Raw genomic sequence first — 21,182 nt, 5'->3', positions numbered from 1 at the left:
TAACTGTGTCATGGCAGTGAGAACACTTACATGTAGTATTTACACATAACTACATTATTCAGTAGTGAAGGGGCTTTATAGTTTTGCTATAATTTTCCGTATTTTTTTTTCTTTTTCCCTGATCTAGTCTTGCTACCTGCTGTACACTGGGCAAGAAGTTCATGCTGAACAGTTCAAAATTATCTGGATATCCTTTTTCTCAGAGGTTATGCTTAATTAAAAAACTGTAAAAAAACATGATTTAGAAAATATTACTCTAGCCAGCACTGTTCAGAGCTTACTGAAAATGTATTTTGTCTGTGCTAGACATTGTATTGTCCATTTCTAATTACCTAAAAAAAAAACTATATCCCTTTAGATTAGACTACCATAACAAATGGTGTACACTACATGAATGTCATTCCCTTGCTGTCATTTCCTTCTTTTTCCAAATCATTTGGTAAACAGGTACTTAATGGGTTACAGAATAAATGAAAATGTATTATTTCATTGTACAATAATGCTGAGTATTTACCAAGAGGTCTGGGAAACCAATGACAATAGTAGCATAATTATGCTCATCTGAGAAGATCCTGTTGGGGGAGCTGATCTTTTGTCCCACAGCTGCACTGAGGTTTTCTGAAGATAGCTGGTCAGTTGAAACTGCATGAGGCACACACAATTCTGACACTAAACACGAAAATTCAAGAAAATGAAAGTCATTAAATCCAGATGTGCAATAGGAAATGATATTAACTGTAAGAGTGCTGAGCACTCAACATTGACTATTACTTTGAGCATAAAATTACTAAAAAGCAGAAGATCTGATTATACTATACTATAACACAGAGGAGAAGGAAATAATCCTATTTTTGTTAAGTCAAGTACTTAAAATCAGGAAATACTAGCTTTATAGTTGCTTATACCACTTAATTTTGCCCTCTACAATGAGGCAGGAAGCCTATGGAATAGAACAAAACAGCATGTGATCTCATTGAAAATTGTTATGATGCAAATGCACCAGAAGGCAAAACATAGGTTTGCACAGGTAAGTGTCAATGTGACATTTCTTGGTGACTCTCTTGCTGTTTTTGTAATTTAAATAATATTATTTGTAATGCATTTCTGTTAAATAATGGTTTGGTTTTTTTGTCTTTAAGCTAAGAAAAGCTGAATTTTATTCTGTGCATCTGTGAGAGCCCTTAACCTTGCCTCAAATTACTGACACAGTCCAACAGAACCTGCTATCTTTAGTTCTGCACTGTTTCCACTTCAATGGGCACAAGACTATCTTGTTTACATGGCAGTGGGAGAACATCTTTCCTCCCTCAAAGGATAAATGGTCTGGGTCAGCATTAAACCCACATTGGCCTACCTTTTTTTAGCTCTCCTGCCACAGATCCTGCTTCAAAGAACAAGAACAGACTGAAGATGTTACATTTGGGGTTCACTGGATGATTTGGAAAAAGGTGGACAGGGGATATGATAATATTTCAGAGTGGAAGAGAAGAAACAAGATAACAAAGGATAAAAATAGCACAGAAAGCATGCAGCAATAAACTGCCCACAAATAGTTTGAGACTGGAAATTATAATAACATTTCTATCCATCTGAGGAATGATACTCCAGAATGGTTTCTAAATAAGGTAGAAAGAGGAAGGAAACTACTGTGCTCTGATAGCACTTGATAAGTTGGTAGAGTAAACTGTACAAGAGTTAAAAAGGATTCTGTATATTTAAGCTATGGTTAGTTTTTGGTATCCACCTGGTTGCTGTTTATGTAAATTAAGCCCTTTTATTTGTCAATAACATTTGTTTGTATCATGTTTACACTGGGTTAATCTCATTTTTCTTATTTATGCTAGCCACAAGAACCAAAACAAAACTTGTTCCTTCTTTGCGAGACTTAAAGTGTTTCCTCTGTTTCCTCTGTCTCTCTGATATAAAATGACCAAAACCTATGAACTGTTAGGTGGGATGCACATATACTTGCAGTCTTAGTTAAACCAAGTATCCTAAAGATTTTATGCACCGTGATCAAATGTTCAGGGTTGAAAATGTTATCGGATTTGAAGATAGACAGATCTTACCAGGCAGAATGATGACCATTGCTGCCTTACTGTGTAACTAAGATTACAGAGTAAGATTTCTGCCTTACTGTATAACTAAGACATGCCTCAATGCCTAACACCATCTGGGAATTTTAGTGATCAAATCCCTTCATCTTTTAACACAGGTGTGATGGCCCCAATGGCCTTCTGCACACTATCAACAGAATCATAGAAACTATGACTTCAGCTCTGTTTTAACAGTAGGTGGATTGTATTTTTCTGAGGGTTGGGAAATGTTTTCTACCTCATCTGAATGTGAGTAGCAGACCTGCAACAGTCTACAGCCTGGAATCATTAGTATTTTTGTTCCCTTCTTTTCCTGTTTTAATACCTGCCTACTCATCTTTCTTCCTTTTCTATTCTATGTGCTTGTCTGTTTGCTGAAAGTCTGTGACTGAGGGTCTTGAATGCTCGAATGAAACCAAAATGCTTTATTCAAACCACTTGAAGTTTGAGCATGGAATGCACCATGCCTTGAGAAAAGCTGTTATTATTAACCAAACAGGATAAGGGGGCAAAAACAGAATAGGAGAGAGGGTTACTCAGACCTTTAAAGAGTCTTGTTTGTGCAGCTGCAAACAGAAATGACAAAAAGAACAAAAAAAAAAAAAAAAAAAAAAAAAAAAAGAACTAGCCAAGCTTGCATTCAGTACCTGTTGTTAAGCCAAATCCCATTTCAGCTGGCTCTTCAGTCAATGCATGCAGCTGGCAAACCTCACTGCCTTGAGCTTCCATATGGGCATGCTTGGTTAAAAGAAATTTCCTGTAAAAGATACACATTTATAATAATTCCTGATTAAACTTGTCACTCTAAACAAGGACTTCTATCTTCTGGAACAGTGAAAACATTCTACATTTATATAAACAAGGTTATCAACACCTTTTGCTAAAACTAAATACAATTTCCCAAACATCTGTGGGATAGGAAAGGGTAAGCCAGCAAATAGCAGATTTGTCTTCTGGTAACTATTTACACACTTTCATTTGCTGTGCATTTATAAAAATGAGTCAGCAGAGTAATGTTTCTTTCATGTGACAATGAAAGTAAAGGAATTAGGTGCTAACTCTGGACTACATGTCTGGATTTCCAGAGATAGGTCCACCAACATTTTCATTTCTAAAGGTCAATATCGCCTTAGTAAAATTGATATCAACACACATATGATCAAAGCTAGTTTAGACTTTCAGAGGCTGGAATATCCTCTTCATTCCCTACTCTAAAAGTCTACTTGCATTTTCACCACAGCAAGAAGGCATCTTTTTAAGTCCAGCCAGTTTCATAAACAGAAAAGTTTGAGACCAGGAGTGAAACTCCTGAACACAAATGAGATACAAACAAGAAATAATGCCACTGAGAAAACTAGGCTGAACTAACCTATTTGTTTCGTTTTCCACCAAGAGCCACCGGTCTTCAGCCACCAGGAAAACAGATTTCAGACTGATTGGAATCGAGATGGTGTGAGTTTGACCCTCCAATACATCCAGTACAATAAGGTGGTTTCTATAAAATTGGAAGTCAAAAAAAGAATAATCAGATAGGGATATACGCAAGGAGATCTGATTTAAATCAATTTAATATAAGGATATAATTTACTCTTACCCTGTTTCTTTGTAGAATACCAGCCAGTTTTTGTGTGAAAACTCTCGGCACATTTTGTAGTTGCTCTGTATAAACATACATCATAGGACAATCAGTGTTAGATTTGTCCCAGTGAGTTTTCCTGACTCTTCGGAAAGTGAACTAGTTTTTTTTCATTCATTTAGAAGAATACACAGCTTTAATTACCTCTTAAAATGCTATCTAGCTTGCCTTGTTCCGAGTCATAAATTGTATCATAACTGCGTTCATTATTTTGGACATAATTCATTGTAACAAAATGTTCCATTATTTCCAGTTCTAGCCCTAAAAAGGGATATTTTAAAGACATGTATCTTCAGAAAATTTATTTATAATTTTTAAATCAATATTCCATAACAATGCTATTTTATGTGTAAGACATTAAAACATACATAAGAGTAAAAAATTAAATAAATTCTTGGGCTGTAAAACCAGGAAAAACTTAATGATCCTGTTTTTCCAATACTGACATTTGCTTTTTAAAAAACTTATATAATAGGGGCAGGTGCTATTCCTCACCTTCTCTTCCTTACTGCTCCACCAAGATGTTCTCTTAGGAGAGTCTTGAGCATCTGGTGAGAGCAAAAGTCGGCGAAGGGCACCATTGCTTGTATCCAGCAACAACACAACATTGCTCTGTAAATGAAAAGCAGATCCATGTACATCTCAAGCCTGTTTAAGAGACTACAACAAATCTATCTGAAGCACTTTTGCAAATTGAGCCACTTATGGCATTTTGAAAAGATGATTTACATCTTGTTGCAAAATGCAAGCTGGATTTTCTTGGTTCATTTTGAAGTTCACGGAGAAACTGAAGAGGTTAAGTACATACAAGTGCTGGAATGATACTACAGTTTTTCCACAACATTTTATCTATACATCTCACATTCACTTCTGGATAACATCTAGGAACTGGATTAGTATGGCTTACGTGTCTAAGATGCAGCTACAGATAAGAGACATACCAATAAGTTCTGTCGAGTCACTATAATACTTCATTTCAGTTTTTTTGTTTTCTTACCATTTTTCTCTTGTACCTATTGCTTAAGTCCCACTGAAGGTGACAAACTTGTGAAAGAAGAAATGGCTTAGTACTTTCTCTCCAAGTTCATACTTATGAAACTGTGGAGCCTGTGGGTATTAAATATCCCAGGATGTGGATATCCCAGGATCCCAATCCTTCTGTGACCTGCACTCTCTGACAGCTTATAGTGTCAGAGGCAAGACAGCTGTTGGAGGACAGTGGGAAGACTCAAAAGGATGGAGACTAGAAGCAGATGGGATGGTGCAAATCTCCATCACATGAAAAAATGGTGTGCTAAATTTTTAACTTCTTCAGATTTCTCATTTGTTACTTGATGCCCAAGGGTCACACATGCTATCAAATGATGGGTGCTTTTGAAACATTTCTTTTTGCAAAGCACTATAGCTGCTCCTAATGTGTTTAACTAAGAATTCAAGACAACAGTCATTCAGGGCCAATCTTAACTGCATCAAATGAAATTCAAAAGGTAGAAAGGAATAAGTTAATTAAGCCTTGGGCTCAATTTTTTGTTTGCCATTCAAGGAAACGTTCACTTCTGCAAGGACATTAGGTTCTGCAAGGACTTACTAAAAGTAAACTGCCTACGTACAACATGTGCAATAAGGCACAACAGACGTTAAGGAAGTAAAACGTAAATTCCCACGAATTCCCCTAAATAAAACAAATATGAACAATCTGAGTCACAGCAGTTTTGTTCTCTTTGGGTACTCTTCATACTTTCACTAGAAATATTTGTGAGAGTTAGCTTTAATAATGACAGTAATTTGAAGCTAAATATGGTAAAGTATTTAAAATATTATCTTGTTATTTGGAGCATTTGGGAATTTCAGTTCAAGTTCAATATTTCTAAAAAAAGATGCTTGCTTATGTATTACAAACTAAAATTATAGGAATGAGAATGTTTTTATAGAATATTTTTTCTTCAGGAAAAGAAAATATGGGACATTTGCTTTGGATTTTGATTTTCTGCCATATTTCATTTATACAATTCTGAAACAGCATTAGTCTTCCACGTGAGATAAAGAACACATACGAATCAATTACATTCTTCCATTTAGTGTTAAATTTATGAGAGCAGTTGGTAGTATAAAAAGCTTCTCTACTCCACCCCTTTTGATGTTAATGGCTTCCTTCTGTGCTAAGTGACTGATGTATATTCTGTCTGTGTTCAAGAATAGATTTTTGCGTCACTTGTGAACACATCCAAGAGCAGCTCTGGCAACTCTTCAAGTGGGCTGGGAGAAGACGTTGGTGTGCAATTCCGCTCTGTTTGTTCTTGACTGGGAGAAAAGTAACCTTTGGGTGACCTCCCGACCCCAATGTCTGGAATTCCAAACTCTGGACAGATGCAATAACCAATCTTGTGAAGTGGTGTGCCTTTATTTTTAGTTACTGCAAAGTTTCCCTTTCCTTACTGCTGTTTTTATTTTAGCCAGCATTTTCCTCTAAAAAGTTCTTAAACCAAACAGGGCTGTGACTTCATTTTGCTGGTATGGGAAGTTGTTCCTTATGGTTTTGCAGACAGAGGGGAGAGCTTGGGGAAGTTTCAGAGTGGGACAGTGCAAATAACTCAGTTTAATACTCTTGTATTCTTCTCCCCAAATTCACTGTCAGTTTTGATCTGTTCTGCCCTCAATGCTCCTGTAAGCGAGCAAGCTTGCACACACAGTCTGCTTCAGACTGAGGCTAATCCTTAGCTTGGCAGGGTAATCATACATCCCCTTGCCTCCTGTCCCACCTTTTTTATTAGAGGTACTCAAGGATCCCTTGAGTGATAAAAACATCACAATCCTGACACTGTAAATAACAGGAACAGATACAAACATGAACACATTGTTCATCAGGTTCAATTGGAAAAAGTCTGTGAAAAAACTTATGGCTTGGGGCTCAAACCACATCTTCAGAGGTAGGGAAAAGTTTGCAAGTAGATTACTGGTGTTCTAATTAATGCAAGTGGTGTCTTTCAGATGATTTGGGAGACTGTATTCAAGATTTTAGTGAACTGAGAGCAACAAGTAGTGGTATAAGCTTTGTGCTTATGGAAAATGAGCCTTCTCCCATTCTACAGAATGTGCACACATTTCTGTATAAGCAGACCTTTACTATGAGGTGTACTCATAGAAAAAGAAAATATTATATAATATACATAAAAAAAGAACTAGTTTTTGGAGAAAATAAGAAAATATATCCTTTGTTGTGAAGACATATATCAGAATATCATGGGGATTAGAGATTACAGAAGTTACAATGTTACTGCTTCTTTCATATTCAGATCCTCACTTGTGCTACAGGCCAGATCACAAACTGTTAAATGAAGTCTTCTTTTAAAAAATGATTGCCATCATCTCCTACATGTGAGTGAGGTGAGTGAGGTGGATCTCTGTGTCAGTTTCTGTGCCACAGACTCTCTCACTCCCTTGTTATCAGAGAGCTTTGACAGAACTGTAGCAGCAAGTGGGACAGGGAAAAGCATTTCCTTCCCCCCCACCCCACTTCCTGACCAAGAAAGATAAAAGCAGAGTTAAAGGATGCCAGCAGGACACTGCCTCAACAGAGCTTGTTGTGCTCCCTGAGGTAGCCTGTAGGTTACTCTCTTTGTCCAGTTGTAGGCTTTCAACACAGTAAAGTGCTTGTAAAAAATCCTGGAAGTGTGCTGTAATTTATGAGCAAATCAATTCTCTAAAACTCCATATAAAATCATGCATAAAAGTTATCAAAACTCTTTTCTGTCTGTACTTGTTCTCATTCTGAGCAGTAGATGTGAGAGATGCAGAATGAAAAGTGCATACGGAGGGCACAAAGCTCTAGCAGGAAATAAGAGTAGGCCCTGAAGTACTCGTGGGGAGGACAGATGGCAGAGGCATTGCTGCTTTGAAGAGATGAATGCAATTCCCACCCTACAAAGTTACTTGAGAGTTCTGCAGAGTCCTTTCAAAGTCTATGAGTTTAGTCTGAACAAAAAGACAGAGTCAAAATAGCTTGCACTCACTGGGACCAATGGCCACCATGAGGAATAAAATCATCATCCCTTTCTTCCAAGAAGATGTAAATGTGGCTTAAAATCAGATAAATCTCCCACTTGTGCCATTAAGTTAAATCCCTGAGGAGTTTACTTTCAGTAAATTTTTATTTAAAAGGACAGGAAGAAATGGTGATTTTTCATTTTATTTCACTGGAGGGCTCTACTGAATCTAGATGGATGTCATCTGGGAACAAGATAAAACCCACAAGCTTATTTGAAGAGCCACAATATAATAATGTCATCTTTTCCAATAAGATTATCATCCATTTAAAATTGTTCTTTTTTATAACTTAGTCAGAAACATTAATCTCCAAAGACCTTTATTAAAAGAAAAAAATGGAAAAAGCTGCTTTTGGTATTGTCTAATTAATGGATGATATTGATTATTATGAAATAGCAGTTTCAAGTGGCCACTTTATTTAATAGATGCAAGTTATTTTTTTTACAAAGATTGTTTATACTTCTTAGTCTTTCTGCAATTAAACACAGATGAATCTCTAAAGCATCAAGTATGTTATTTATATTATTTGTTCTTCTTGTTCTGTTTGATGCACCGTGGCACAACTACCTAACTCTTGTAGCCTTGCTCAAAATGCAGATGTGCCACTAATCTACTTTTCTTAACATGTGAACATTGCAAGTTCTGAGTTTATGCCTGCCCATAATCTTAGTACACCTAAAATGTAGGCACCTTGACTATATGTCAAGCCTCTTTCTGTAGCCAGTGGAAAGAGAGAGGAACTTCCAGAGGGCAATTAAACACGTTCTACTTGAGCAGAGAAGAAATGCTCTTCAGGTCATCTCTGTTCTCACATCAAATACAAAAGGTACTTGGTTGATAATTTTAGGCCATATGCTTACCTGTTAACATCAGTAATAATGGATTAAATTTCATACACAGCAACATCCACCTCATTTCACAGGTGCACAGAGCACATGATTTTTCCATGGCTCCACTGTAGGAAGAGTTAGGAATAAAACCTAAGCTCTATGTGGAAAAATTACACTGCTTGAGAATTCCTCTTGTGGTTCAGGGGGAACTAGGGATCCCAGCACCTGAACCTCAACATAAGGAAGGATAGCAGTGGCTGTGAAGACTACAACAGCAGCACTCATCTAACCTTTGTTTTAATGGCTCACTTAAGAACCAACCCCAAAGAAATTATCAATGTAGTCCATGGATATGAGCATGCAATATACAAGAGAATAATCTTCCTTCATTTTTTGTTTTCTAAGTTGCTTGCTTAAGTTCTCAAGAAGTCTAAAACTACTTTTGAATGGTGTCCTAAGAATAGGACTTTTTGCAAACAAGTTTGTAACTAAATGAGACATATTTTCACAAACAGTGAATAAGGTCCACCTTATTGGTAAAATTATGTAAGAAGTGCTAAGATAATGCAAAACATTCAGAATATTTTAATTCTGTATTATTTTCTAGTGTAAAAAAGGCTTATTTACAGACAGGTAAAAAACTGTATTCATCTGTAGCACTTGCCAAGAAAGGCAAGTCTGAAACTGGCAATATTTAAGCTTTGTTAGAGAAAACCATGAGGTTCTATGAGGTTCTAGCAGGAGTGAAGTCATCTGGAAAGGGACACTGAACTACCACAGCCTCTCTATGTCACAAATTTTATTTCAGAGTCTGAAAATGTATCTATCATACCATCACTAAAAGGTATATTCCATGAGGACAGCCAAAACCAGACTCTACCTAATGGTTCACAAAAGAACCTTCATTTCTGACACCGGATGCTTGTGGGATTTAGTTAAAAACAAAATGGTAGGAATTTTGGAGATTTGTAATGCAAAGAATATGGCTGGCTTTATATTAAAAAGTGTGAGACGTTCTAAACATTCTTAGATACAAGACAGACTGCCATCTGTTTTAGTTTCCTGCATCAACTTCTCCAAAGGAAGCAAAGAATTATTTAGAACAAAAAAAAAAAAGTGCTATGTGCACCTCAAAATAGCCCAAATGGTATTTCTATAGCTGTTCAACAAGCAGGTAACCTCAGAATCATATTGTTTCCAGTTTGCATTGGAAAGCATCCAATAGGCAGCTGCACCTGCATAGGCAGTTCTACCAAAGGCAGAAGAATTGTGTTTCTCATAAGGCACCGAGCTTAACAGCAGCATCTGACACCAGAAAGTAGCAGCAACACTTGACAAATGTTCCTGGAACAACAGCATTGTTGTTCCAGGAAACACTAGAAATGACTGAAAACTATTAACACCCCAACTCAATGTAGGAAAAGTTCTTCTAGGTTGAAGCCTCTCACCTACTGAAACATTGACAGAAGAAATTCAAAGAAAGGAAAAAACAGCCAACAATAATGACTGATTTAATGGCCATGTCAAACCACAGTGAGTGCTAGGTAGCCTAATAAACTATTTTTAATGTTAAGAAATGAACAGCAGCAGCAGGTATATACTGTTGCCTCTTCCCACTCCACGGCAAAGAAATTTTCAATTGGAAATGTTACAATCAGATCACAGATAGTAAGGGAAAGTGCAAAGTATGCAAAAGTTGTCTTTTAAAAAGCATTCAAGTCAAACCAACACTGAAATTGTTAGTGGTTCTCAATTAGCATTGTGGACGTCAAGGCTTACTTAGTCTTCCTTCTACTATCAACACTTCACAGGTTACAGAAGGAATACAAGGATTTACAAAACAAATATGGAACAAATACAAGCAATATTTTACTCAGTGACTCAGAAAATGTCTCTTTTATATACTAGTTGAAAAGTAAAAGGGGGACAAGATTGGAGCAGAATTTAACATAAAACATTTTATGTGAACTTATGTTCTTTACAAACATATGCAAAGAACACAAGTTCATCTGTTTGACTGAGACTTCTGAACTTGACCCATTCTCCCCCTTTCTCCCATAAGCCCAATCTCCCTCTATCAGTAAGAGAAGATAAGCAGGTAGAACTCAGCTTCAAGAATGGAAGAGGACATTGTCCAGCTAAAGAGTGCAAGAGGAAAACCTCAATTTAAAAACTAAAGCTGGAGGCGACTCCCAAGCTGCAAGTAGAGTAAAAGAGGTAGCCTTGACATTCAGCAGGAGGTAGCCTTGTCCAGTCTATAGAGGTAGAGTCCCCAGTGACATACCCAGTGACATATCCTTATGATACTAGTTCACTCATGACTAAACATTTAGCTGGAATTTAATTTTTTTTACCTCCTCTTCATGTAGAACCACTTGACCTTTAAGTGGATTTCCCAGTGGTGCTGTAGTCACAAAAGGTTGCCAGACACTTCCAACTGTTCTTGGGAAGAGGTCATAAAGATCCACAAAGTATCCAGTCTTACCAGAAATGTTCATGAAGTACAAGGAAACAGGATTGCATGTAGTAACATAAAGAACATTTTTATGTTCCTCTTCTGAAATAAGAAAACAAAACAGTGAAAGGCTACTGACATTGTGCATTTCTCTTCTGGAAATAGATATGCCAAAAACTTGGCAGATGATAGAGCAAAAAGTACTGAAAAATTACCACTGTTGACAAGGGAGATAAAGAGAAATGATCTCTTGATATTAACTAAATGTTAACAGGCAGAACCTTGCCACAACACCATTAACTCTAAACAAGTAGTCCAAGGCACATTTGCGTAGGCATGACTGCAGCGTCTGCCAGCTGTTAGGATGTTCCTCTGATTTTGCTGGTTTATAATCTTATTTCTTCTTCCTTCTCTATCTTATCCTCCCTTTAAATTCATGTATTAATAATTAAACATAAAATTAGTACATTGTACAAACAATGCACAGAACTTTTCACATAAACCACCTTCCTGAATAATTTTAGACAATTCTTGAAACCAATAAAAAGCTACCTAATTTCTGTTTCGCTTCCATGAAAGCCTGCTAATGTACCTGTAAATTGGACTGCAAGTAGAAAGAGCAGCATTCCAGTACTGATCATTAAAGATCTGTATATAATACATAATAATGTCTAGTCTGATGCCTTGGAATGGCTACCTAGAACAGAGGCTAGACAGAGTTAGAGAATAAAACAGGCATTTATTAAAGGCCTTTAACAGATACACCTTGGGCAATGCAAAAGCCTTGCAGAGGCTACACCCAAGATGGACAATGGTCATGTGATTTTCAAGCAGATATGTTTTGTCTATTTGCATATCAGAGGTTAATTGTCCAATTATAGCTTCAGGGAATGAAGTCATATTCCCCCAGTTTGCTCCCCCATGTACTTTTTCTTACACTTTTCAGGGCCTAAGGCTGTGACCTTGGTTCCAGGCCTGGAAGACCTGTTGTTTTGTCTGACTAAAATGTGAGAGCTTACTAGCACTCTGTATGGAGCTCAGAGTTATACACTAACATAGTAGAAGATCTGAAAATCATAAAAGCAAAAAACTTAAGGCATCAAGACACGCTTAATGATAAACCCTAAAAACATTTATGACTATTCCCAATGGCACAATTCCCTCTGGGACATAAGCTGTAGAGGTAACTAAGGCAGGTTTGGTCCACTGAGAAAGAATCAGTATGAGCACAGATGAAAAAAGCACAGCACTCTCCAAGTTTAAAGATTTCTATTAAAACTGAATTGAGAGAGGAAAAGTCAAAGAATGGTTTTTGTCAAGTAATGCAGGGTTGAACACACAAATTTAACAAACTTGCAATTTTGTGGCTGTATTCTACTTTAATTACACATCTTTCTCTTAGAGAAAGATCTTTGAGAAAGATGCATATCGTTATAATGACCACAATGACTCAGTGAAATTATGCACTGATTTCAGTGGATTATTTTTGTATTTCACCTACTATTTAAAAAAAAAAAAGTGATACAAGTTAAGATAGCATTCCTATAGTTCACTCACATACTCAATATTTTAAATTCTCATATTACAATGTATTCCTAGTAATATTCCTAGTATTCCCAATACCATTCCTAGTATTATTCCTATACTCTACTGCAAGCATATCTAGAAATACACACTACTGTAAATGCACTGGAGCTGTTACTACACCTGAAATCCCTCATACTGCCCTTTTATATTCTGCCACTGACTATTGGCAAGCACTTAAGAAGTCAACAGCCCAGTCCTTCCTCACCTCCAGGATATCTCACCTCTTTGTAATGCTGCAGATCATTACAAAAGTCAGTAGCTTTTCTTACTGTACCTTTTGTTACCGTGACGTCACAAACTAAGTTAATTTCATCTAAAGGCAGTGTCCAAAAAGCAAGTTCTTCTGTGAAACTGATGGACCTGGCTTCATGTCGTTCCAGTGGAAAGCCTTGAATATTTAAGTACACAGGGCCCTAAAACAAATAATAACCGTGAGGGCTTCCTAAAATATTCCACTCCCCATTCTTTATGAAAATACAGAAGTCTTAATGCTGTAATACTATTAACAATAAAAAATCCTAAATAATTTTATATTTATTACTAAGCAAATTAAAGGGAAAAGGAAATGCCTTTTATATAAACTCTCTGAATGTCCACACTACCATTTCCCTTATGGTATAGAAACCTTGTGCCTCTCCTCTTCAGTCTTTTCATGGTTTGGAACCATTATCACTTAGCAGCATGAGGAGATATCATGTACTGATGAAACACAGTTTATACAAGGAAAATACCAGAATATTTCTGCTTCAAAGAAACTATATAGCAATTTCTTCTTATATAAAGTTTAAATCTCACCCCTACAGCACATTAGCAGTACAGGTTTTTCCTTACTCACTGGAGCAATAATTATTAAAGGTAAGCCAAGAACTCAGAGCTGAAAAGGACTTAGAAACTTTGGCTGCAGACCAAATGGTACCAAAGGTTCAGATTCAAACTTGCCAGTGCCAAAGACCTGTAAGACTTCAGCTGTAGGCAAAATAGAAACAGAAAGCAGCTTTCTTTTCAGTCACAGATCATAGCCAAAAATTGAGATCTGGCCACCCCCAAACATCCAAGACAACTACAAAGTTTCTTCAGATAAGGTATTTTCAATATCCTTATAAATACTTCTTTTCAAGAACTTCTGGACAAGCTTATCAGTTTTGAAGCACATCTTACACTGTGACAGATAGGTATATTTTTCTAGTCAGTGTAAAAACTCCAAGAACAAGTGACAAGGACCATGCCTTGTACACACTCTTTTTCCTGAAGAAATTGATCACATTTTAGACTTGTCACAAGCCAATAAATAAAATCAGTATTATATGAATAAAAAAATAATTTAAACAACAAACCTTTACTTCTATTTTTTGAGTTTCTGATGGACACAGCATTTTCTTTTGTGCATTTCCTGGCTGATCGACCTTCCAGTAGCCCATAAACTTATGATCTGGTAATGGCAGTCTGTCAAATAATATAGGAACAAACGAATTTTTACATTTATTGACCAGTAAGTGATATGGAATAAATAATTTAGACAACTGCATTTTTCCAACAAAATATATCTGAAGACTCTCTTGCAGAAAGTGTTTCCTTGCTAAAATATTTTATTCCTTTTACATTTGAAATCACAAAAAATTTAGCCTTCTGGACTACTAATATAGACACAATCTAAGCAGTATCATAAAAGAAGAAGCAATGTAATATATGGCCTCAAAAGGAAAAGTTTTCCAGTCTGAATTATGTGAGATATATCCAAACCATCTCTTGCTTTGCTTTATTTGGATCAGGTTGTGCCAGCACCCCTTAAAGGAACTCCTGTCAGTAGCTCACTCTTCTAAAAGACCAGCAGAATAAGCACAGTTAGCTCTGTGCCTCGTTAACCATGAAAGAAAAATTATTTCTGTTTATTTTACCACTGCTCACATGAAAAAAGGCAAAGGAATACAGACATGAGAGTATCCCACTGCCTTCTGGCCAGTACAATCTACAGAAAGGATAGGGACATCTTCAAAAGCCACATTTGCTTGCCTTGGTATAATTTCCTCATTTCTGTATCTTTTATCTAGGGAAGAAATATGTGGACCACAGCAAAACTCATCTATACAGGAAAAGAAAATGCTGATGTGTGACAATCTAGCATCACAGCAAAATACAGACAGTGCAATTTTTCTTTCTTTCCTATGAAGTGATTTACAGACACTGAAAGCAGTTTGACTTCATTAATTGGCACAGATACTTTCAAGCTAATGAACTCATCACTTTTGGCCTCTCTTTTTTTTGGGACCAGTCACTCCTAAAGAGACCTCCTATCAAAACAGCATTCTGTGTTGCACATTATTGCACAGCTACAGGACTTGGCAAGGGAATAGAAGACATTCCTTCTCCCAGTTTCTATAAATATCTTCAAAGTCTATTTTAAGGAAGTTCTCTTAGACTGTTTGTTAAAAGTATCTGCTTGGTCTCTTCTGTTCTATCTGATGATGCTTGTTCCTACTCTTACAATTATTTTCCCTCTCCTCACCAACCAACCTGGCACTTTTAGAGGACTGTTTAATTTCTTCTCTATAATTTTTTCAGAATAAGAAGGGATCCCAAATAAAATAAAAATCCCAAATTAAAATATCACTTGGGCTATATATAAAACTTAGAGAATTTTAGTTTTATTTTATTTTTCCCCTAAGAAATTATGGGAAAAGTCAGGGGATGAATACAGACATCCCTTAATTTTTCCTACTCATTCAGGAAAGATGTCTTAACATTTCTTAATGATATATTGATACCAAACCTCAAGCAACCAGAAGCCAGAAGTCACTGGCATTTACTCAGCCTCCATCACCATTCTGTGTTTGGACCATCTGCCAAGGCAGTCAGACAGCCAAAGACACTGCTTTGCAAACAGAAAATGGTTTGGATGCTATTGATCGTTGGTGCTCACAGATAAATAAATGGCTAGCTGCCAGCAATGTGCCATTGGGGCATGTAATGAGGAAAGAGTATCTCATTAATTCCCTCTCTTAGTCAAAGAACCAGGAGAGTCTTTATAGCCTGTTTGTTGCCTGACTAAAAATATCAATAGACATCAGTGTTTGCAGAGTGATTAATTTTGCATTTTTCCTCACTTCATTCTGCATTTTTCCATTCCTACAGCTAGCTAGTATAGCCAAAATTCTTCCCAAATGAAGAAGAGAAATTGAGCCAGATAAAAAAAAAAAACCAAAACCAAAAACCCTCAAGTACATGGGGCTGTATTTTTACATGGCTACATTCAACACCATTAGGAAAAAACATTCACGACGCAGTATTTCAACATACACAAAATTCAAAGATACATTTATCCATGCAACCAGAAAAACAGGCAAACAGTCAAGTCACTAGACTAAATGTCAGTTTAGATATCTATGAAATAGAATTTTACTTCAGGCTCCCACTTGGGTTTCTAAATGATTTGTTGGCAAAGCATTGTTTATGTCTTGAGCCACAAGCTGTCTTGTGTGCAAAAAACCCCTGGAGACTTCTTTTTGCTCTATGACTCTGAATAGTATAATCTCTGATATGCCTATAATCAGCAATAGTTATTTCCCATTAGCTCAGTGGAACATCAGCTCTCACAAGGATTTGGACTTTAGTTTTAATTCCTTACACATTACTCTCATGGACAATATCCTAGAAATGAAGAACTTTACTAATGATCATGAATAGCTATTAAAATTTGAAACAAAACATGTTAATAACCATCTTTAACCAAATACCCTGCTTTTTATAGGAACAGAATTACAGATTACATTCCCAAATAAACATTTCCACTCTTTCAGCTCTCTGGAGATTTTCTTTGCTAATAGCTCTACTCTTTCCTCAGGAAAACTGATTTCTACTTTCTCTTAGATTTTTGAGGTTTTGTTCTCTTCCCTGTTTCTGAATGATTTAGTTTCTCTGAGGCAGCAGAGCTAGTCATCATAAATAGCAAAGAGGAGGGAAATGAAGATCTGAATTTCAGAATAATACAGAAACCAGAGTTCACAATACAAAGCTCTTTGTCAAGAGTAATATTTTTTTTCCTTTGCTGTCCCACTGCTCTCTCATGTAAATCTGGTCTAAGAAAGAGTAAGAGTATTGAAGAAGCTGGTGGCATTAAGGTCTTACAATCAGTCTGCTGAATGAGTTTCAGGAGGGAGTGAGGGTGCAGAAGAACTGGAACAACATATCCACACTAAAAATGTGTATACATCTTAACAGCCTTTCCCTAGTGAATACATATGATACACATCAAAGTAAGGAAACTACCTTATTTTCCCAGGACTTATAACAAGCAAATTTTGAAAATAACTTGAAGTGACAGAACTAGTAAAACTTCACTAGATGCTCCTGCCACAATTCTGTATTGCAAATCAAATAGCATTTACATAAAAGGCAGATAGAAAACAATGGAAATATCAACACTGGCAAAAATCTGTAAGGTAAAGAGATCTGAAAGGTATAAAAAGTGCAGTGGCTGAGTAAGAATGGTACTAAAACTTCACTGGTCTCTCCAGCCTGGGGTGTACAAAGCAATCCATGATTTTTGCCTTTGTCAAAAGCTGGAAAGGGTTTCTAGAACAGAAAAACTACAGGCAGACTGCATTAATCTGGTAAGAAATCCAGGATTTAACAGCAATTTCTAAGGGTTTATTCTTGATCAGTTGTTTGATTATGGATTTATCAAAGCCTGTTGCTTAAGGAAAATTCAAAATTGTTTTTCTGTTTATTCACCCTTAATTTTAGATCCTGGTTTTCTACACGATTTCTGCTGTCCATTAAATGTTTATATAGGCAGGGTTCAGAAAAGTGATTGCATGAGACCTACAGTTGATGGGGCACTTCTACAAGAAATTACTGTTTATCCTGAATTTCTGCATGCATAGCCATCAAAGGGAAAATGATCTGTCAAAACATAATTCTCTTGTGCAGCTAGAAAACTTTTAAAAGTGACACCTATAGAACACAATTTGTTTCCATTTTATATTTTTGATTTATGAAAATAAATTAATTTTAGGGTATTTAAAAAAATGATCAAACAACAAAAAACCTAAATTACCAAACAACTATGTTAAAAAGTCAACAGAAGCTGCTTATAAAGTTATTTGTTTAGCTTTCAGAGAACATACTACAAGATGGATATGAATGTTGTAAAATTCCACTGAAAACAAATTCTTCACTGCCAGGCATCGTATTAGTACAGCTGTGGAGATGAACTATGACATACAACAAAGCTGCTTAATATATGATCTTGTAAACCAGCTCAGTGCTGGCACTGAATGTATTATTCAAGGCCTCCAGTAACAGTCTGTGCTCCATCTAGCTGAAAAGATTTCCATCCCACGTAACCTTTTTGGACTTAAGTAAGATACAGCTTGAAATCAGGAAAATTCCTTGCCAACCAGTTCTCCATAATTTATCCAAACATATTTTGATTTGAAAACATTCAGCAGACATTCTGAAGTAGACATTCAGAACAGTTGTATGGTAAAACTCCTGTTCCTTGACAATTCCCCTTCCTCGGCTGGCCCTGCAACACACAGGGTTGGCAACAGACATGTATGATAGGAGACATACCCAATAATTAACTACAGATTACCCAGGGGAAAAAAAGACACATGAAAGAACAGTCTCAAGAGAAAACAAAGCCGTTAAAATGTACATATTTCCATTACATTAAAAACCCCAGTTCATATAAAACAAATATTGAATTTATAGGAAGTACCTGGAAGTGAATAGTGACAGGAAGAAAAATATGGAATGGCAATTTCATCAAGGATAAATGTCAGAATTAGGATTAAATGCTGTTTTACCTAGAAATTGCAGATGGCCTGAACTGTGCACTGAAATGGCAGATTAACATGAATTTAGAAAAATATGACATAACAGATGTCAATGGGAAAAACAAAATGTAATTGTACACATAAAGAAAGATAATGAGTTAGTACCATGAATAATTCATGTTACCTACTATGTCTTGGCAAACCATCATAGACAATCCATCTGCTTTACATACAATACTGATACAAATTATAAACTAGTGGACAGGTGGTACCAGGAGAGACAGTACTTTAACACCTGACAATACTGAACATGTCAGTACCTTGAAGAATGGTTATCCTACCTGGAAACTGAAGAAAGCAAAAAGACCAAGTAAAGCATTCCTTTACAGGTCTAATACATGACATTAATTTTGCTAATAAATAAATTAGTATCTACAAATTAATTTCTCTCTTGAAAAAGCAACAACTGCAAGAATCATTCTGAAAATGGTCATTATATACCATCTAATCTTCCCTTCCAAGACTAGGTATATTAATTCCAGAATTTAATCTAAAATTCCTATAAGGGTCACTGCAAGCATCTGTTCAATTTTCCTTGGATTTCAGCAACTTCAGCTGGATACATACCTAAATAATTCTTCTATTGAGACCCTGGATTTTAGTGTGTTGCTTCTGTGTCTCATGGCTTTTTTCTTGCTATATTTACAACAGTTATGTTGCAGCAGCAGTTTAAATAATTCTGCTTTATGCAAGTTTTCTTTTCGATTCAGTAATAGGTAACAGACTTCTCCAAAGCTTATTAAAATAAGAATTCACAAATCATTTGATTCAAGACATGCCAGAGAGCACGTGTGTTAAGGAGTCAGCATTTCACTGTAACAGTTTTCCTGCCTCAGAATCTCCTGGAGATGCTTCTGTATCACAAAATTTAATTGTACAGAATTTGTATTCTTATACAACAATTTTGCTGTTGTATGACTAACATCCTCAGGAAGAAATGGTTTGGACTATTATCCCAGTTTTCATGTTACTTAATAGAACTGCTGAGCAATTTATTATGATAGCTAGTAAGTCTTTAAAGTCTACCAAAAAAGACTGGGGCACAGAAGTCATCTGTGAGGATATGTTGTTGTTGCTGGAACAACATAGAAATCCCACCTAGAAATCACACCTTTAGATTTCCAGCTTGTGAGAGAGCAAGCAGGTAGCAGAAAACTAGCTTAAAACAGAAAGTGATATTGACATGTCATAAAACCAATCTGAAAAAACCCAATACAGTAAGAATAATGTAAGTGTCAAGAAAGTTGATCACATAAAGTGTAGATGGGGTAAGTGCTATGGAGGGTTTTGCAAAAAGGATGTGGAGATTTCTGTTTATACAGCCAGAGATGAGTTAAATATGGCATGAAATGCAAATATACTGGGCTTTTAAAATGTCAATATATTTCTATTCTGTACTCTCATACTACTGTACTTGGCTCCTGCAAAAATGAACTTGACCAGTTTCACACCCAATATTTAACAATGGACACACATCAAGTGAAACAGGGAGCATAAGAGAAAAATACAACCAAACAGAGGCCTTAAAAACAGGGAAGATTGAGAGGTGACTTTCTAGCGCTGAGGCTATTTAGAAACAAGACTGACTTGCCTTGGGAGGTTATAGAACTTCATCTCTGAAGGTCTTCAGGCACGAACCATGAAAAAACGAGCTAAGGTTTTAGAATAACCTGCATCTTTTCTGAAGGAGGTGGGCCAGACTAGATTAACACCATTATCCCACTCCCAGATAAATGAAACCCAAAGAGAGATCAGTACTGCAGTATCTTTTCTGCAGCAGTCCAAACAACATTAACCAAATTACCTCAATGTGTCTGTCCATCATGGGAGGTTGCAATATGGGCTGGAACAGATTTGGAGAAATTATCTCAATGTTCTTTAACCTCAAGACAGAATCAACTGTGCCCAGACATGAAAGATGTGGCTGTAATTCAAGGTGATCTACCCGTGGCTTACTTAGGAGTCAATCTTATGACCAAAACCAAGATTGTCTTACAATGGAGGGGTAAGAACCTGAAATGCCAGCTGTAGCGGATGAGAGTGAGGGATTGAGACCAAGACAGGTAGGTTAGACAGACCATCAAAGCCAAGTGCTCAGCCCAGCACAGTGAGATCTAAGAAAAGGTTGTTTTTATTGGCTGTGTATGAGCTACTTCTGTAGTTTCTCCTCCCCTGGGCCTTTAGTGTACAAAATCATCAGGTGTTTATCTTTAATTCAATATAATTACATTTTTCTTTTATCTTCTCACTTCTTGACTGAGCAGTCCCCAATTACTGCAATCCTTCTGTTATGTTTCCTAAACCTCTGATTGTCTCATTACTAAAGAATCCTCTCCCACATCTAATACATCTAAAAATTATACAAAGACCAAATTTCTCAAAAACTATAACAAACACTGTAATTAGTTAAAACAGAAATTATAAAGTGATGTTCAGCAAAGAAATTATGGCAAGAGTGTCAAGTGTGTTCTGTCAATTTGACAGACTTTGTCATTGCTAAAGTACTGGTTCCCCAGGCATGTAATAGTCCTGTCATCAAAATTATAAGGTACACCACAGGCACTACTCTGCCAATCTTTTTTAAAAATTATATGTAGGATATTAGATATGATAACAGTGGTGCTGCAGCACATGGAGAAACCTACACACAGACACAACACCACAGAATGTGTAAGGCTAGAAAGGACCACAGTGGTG

At 36.4% G+C, this 21,182-nt stretch overlaps 1 protein-coding gene across 1 annotated transcript in view; it reads right to left on the bottom strand.

Moving 5' to 3' along the window:
- The window catches only part of VWA8 (von Willebrand factor A domain containing 8), a 188,389-nt gene that overhangs the window by 49,101 nt on the left and 118,106 nt on the right, over positions 1-21,182 (bottom strand). Inside the window, exons 27-34 of the mRNA XM_018908692.3 lie at positions 13,983-14,091; positions 12,923-13,061; positions 10,961-11,163; positions 4,228-4,344; positions 3,691-3,755; positions 3,466-3,591; positions 2,744-2,853; positions 515-669 (exon numbers count right to left, since the gene is read on the bottom strand). Of these exons, the coding sequence (XP_018764237.1) occupies positions 515-669; positions 2,744-2,853; positions 3,466-3,591; positions 3,691-3,755; positions 4,228-4,344; positions 10,961-11,163; positions 12,923-13,061; positions 13,983-14,091 (1,024 nt within the window). The remainder of the gene's footprint in view (positions 1-514; positions 670-2,743; positions 2,854-3,465; positions 3,592-3,690; positions 3,756-4,227; positions 4,345-10,960; positions 11,164-12,922; positions 13,062-13,982; positions 14,092-21,182) is intronic.

The sequence above is a fragment of the Serinus canaria genome, chromosome 1 (genome assembly GCF_022539315.1).
Source record: "Serinus canaria isolate serCan28SL12 chromosome 1, serCan2020, whole genome shotgun sequence".
Classification (NCBI taxonomy): domain Eukaryota; kingdom Metazoa; phylum Chordata; class Aves; order Passeriformes; family Fringillidae; genus Serinus; species Serinus canaria.
Note: the sequence above shows the minus strand (reverse complement) of the source record. Positions and strands in the feature narration are given on the sequence as shown.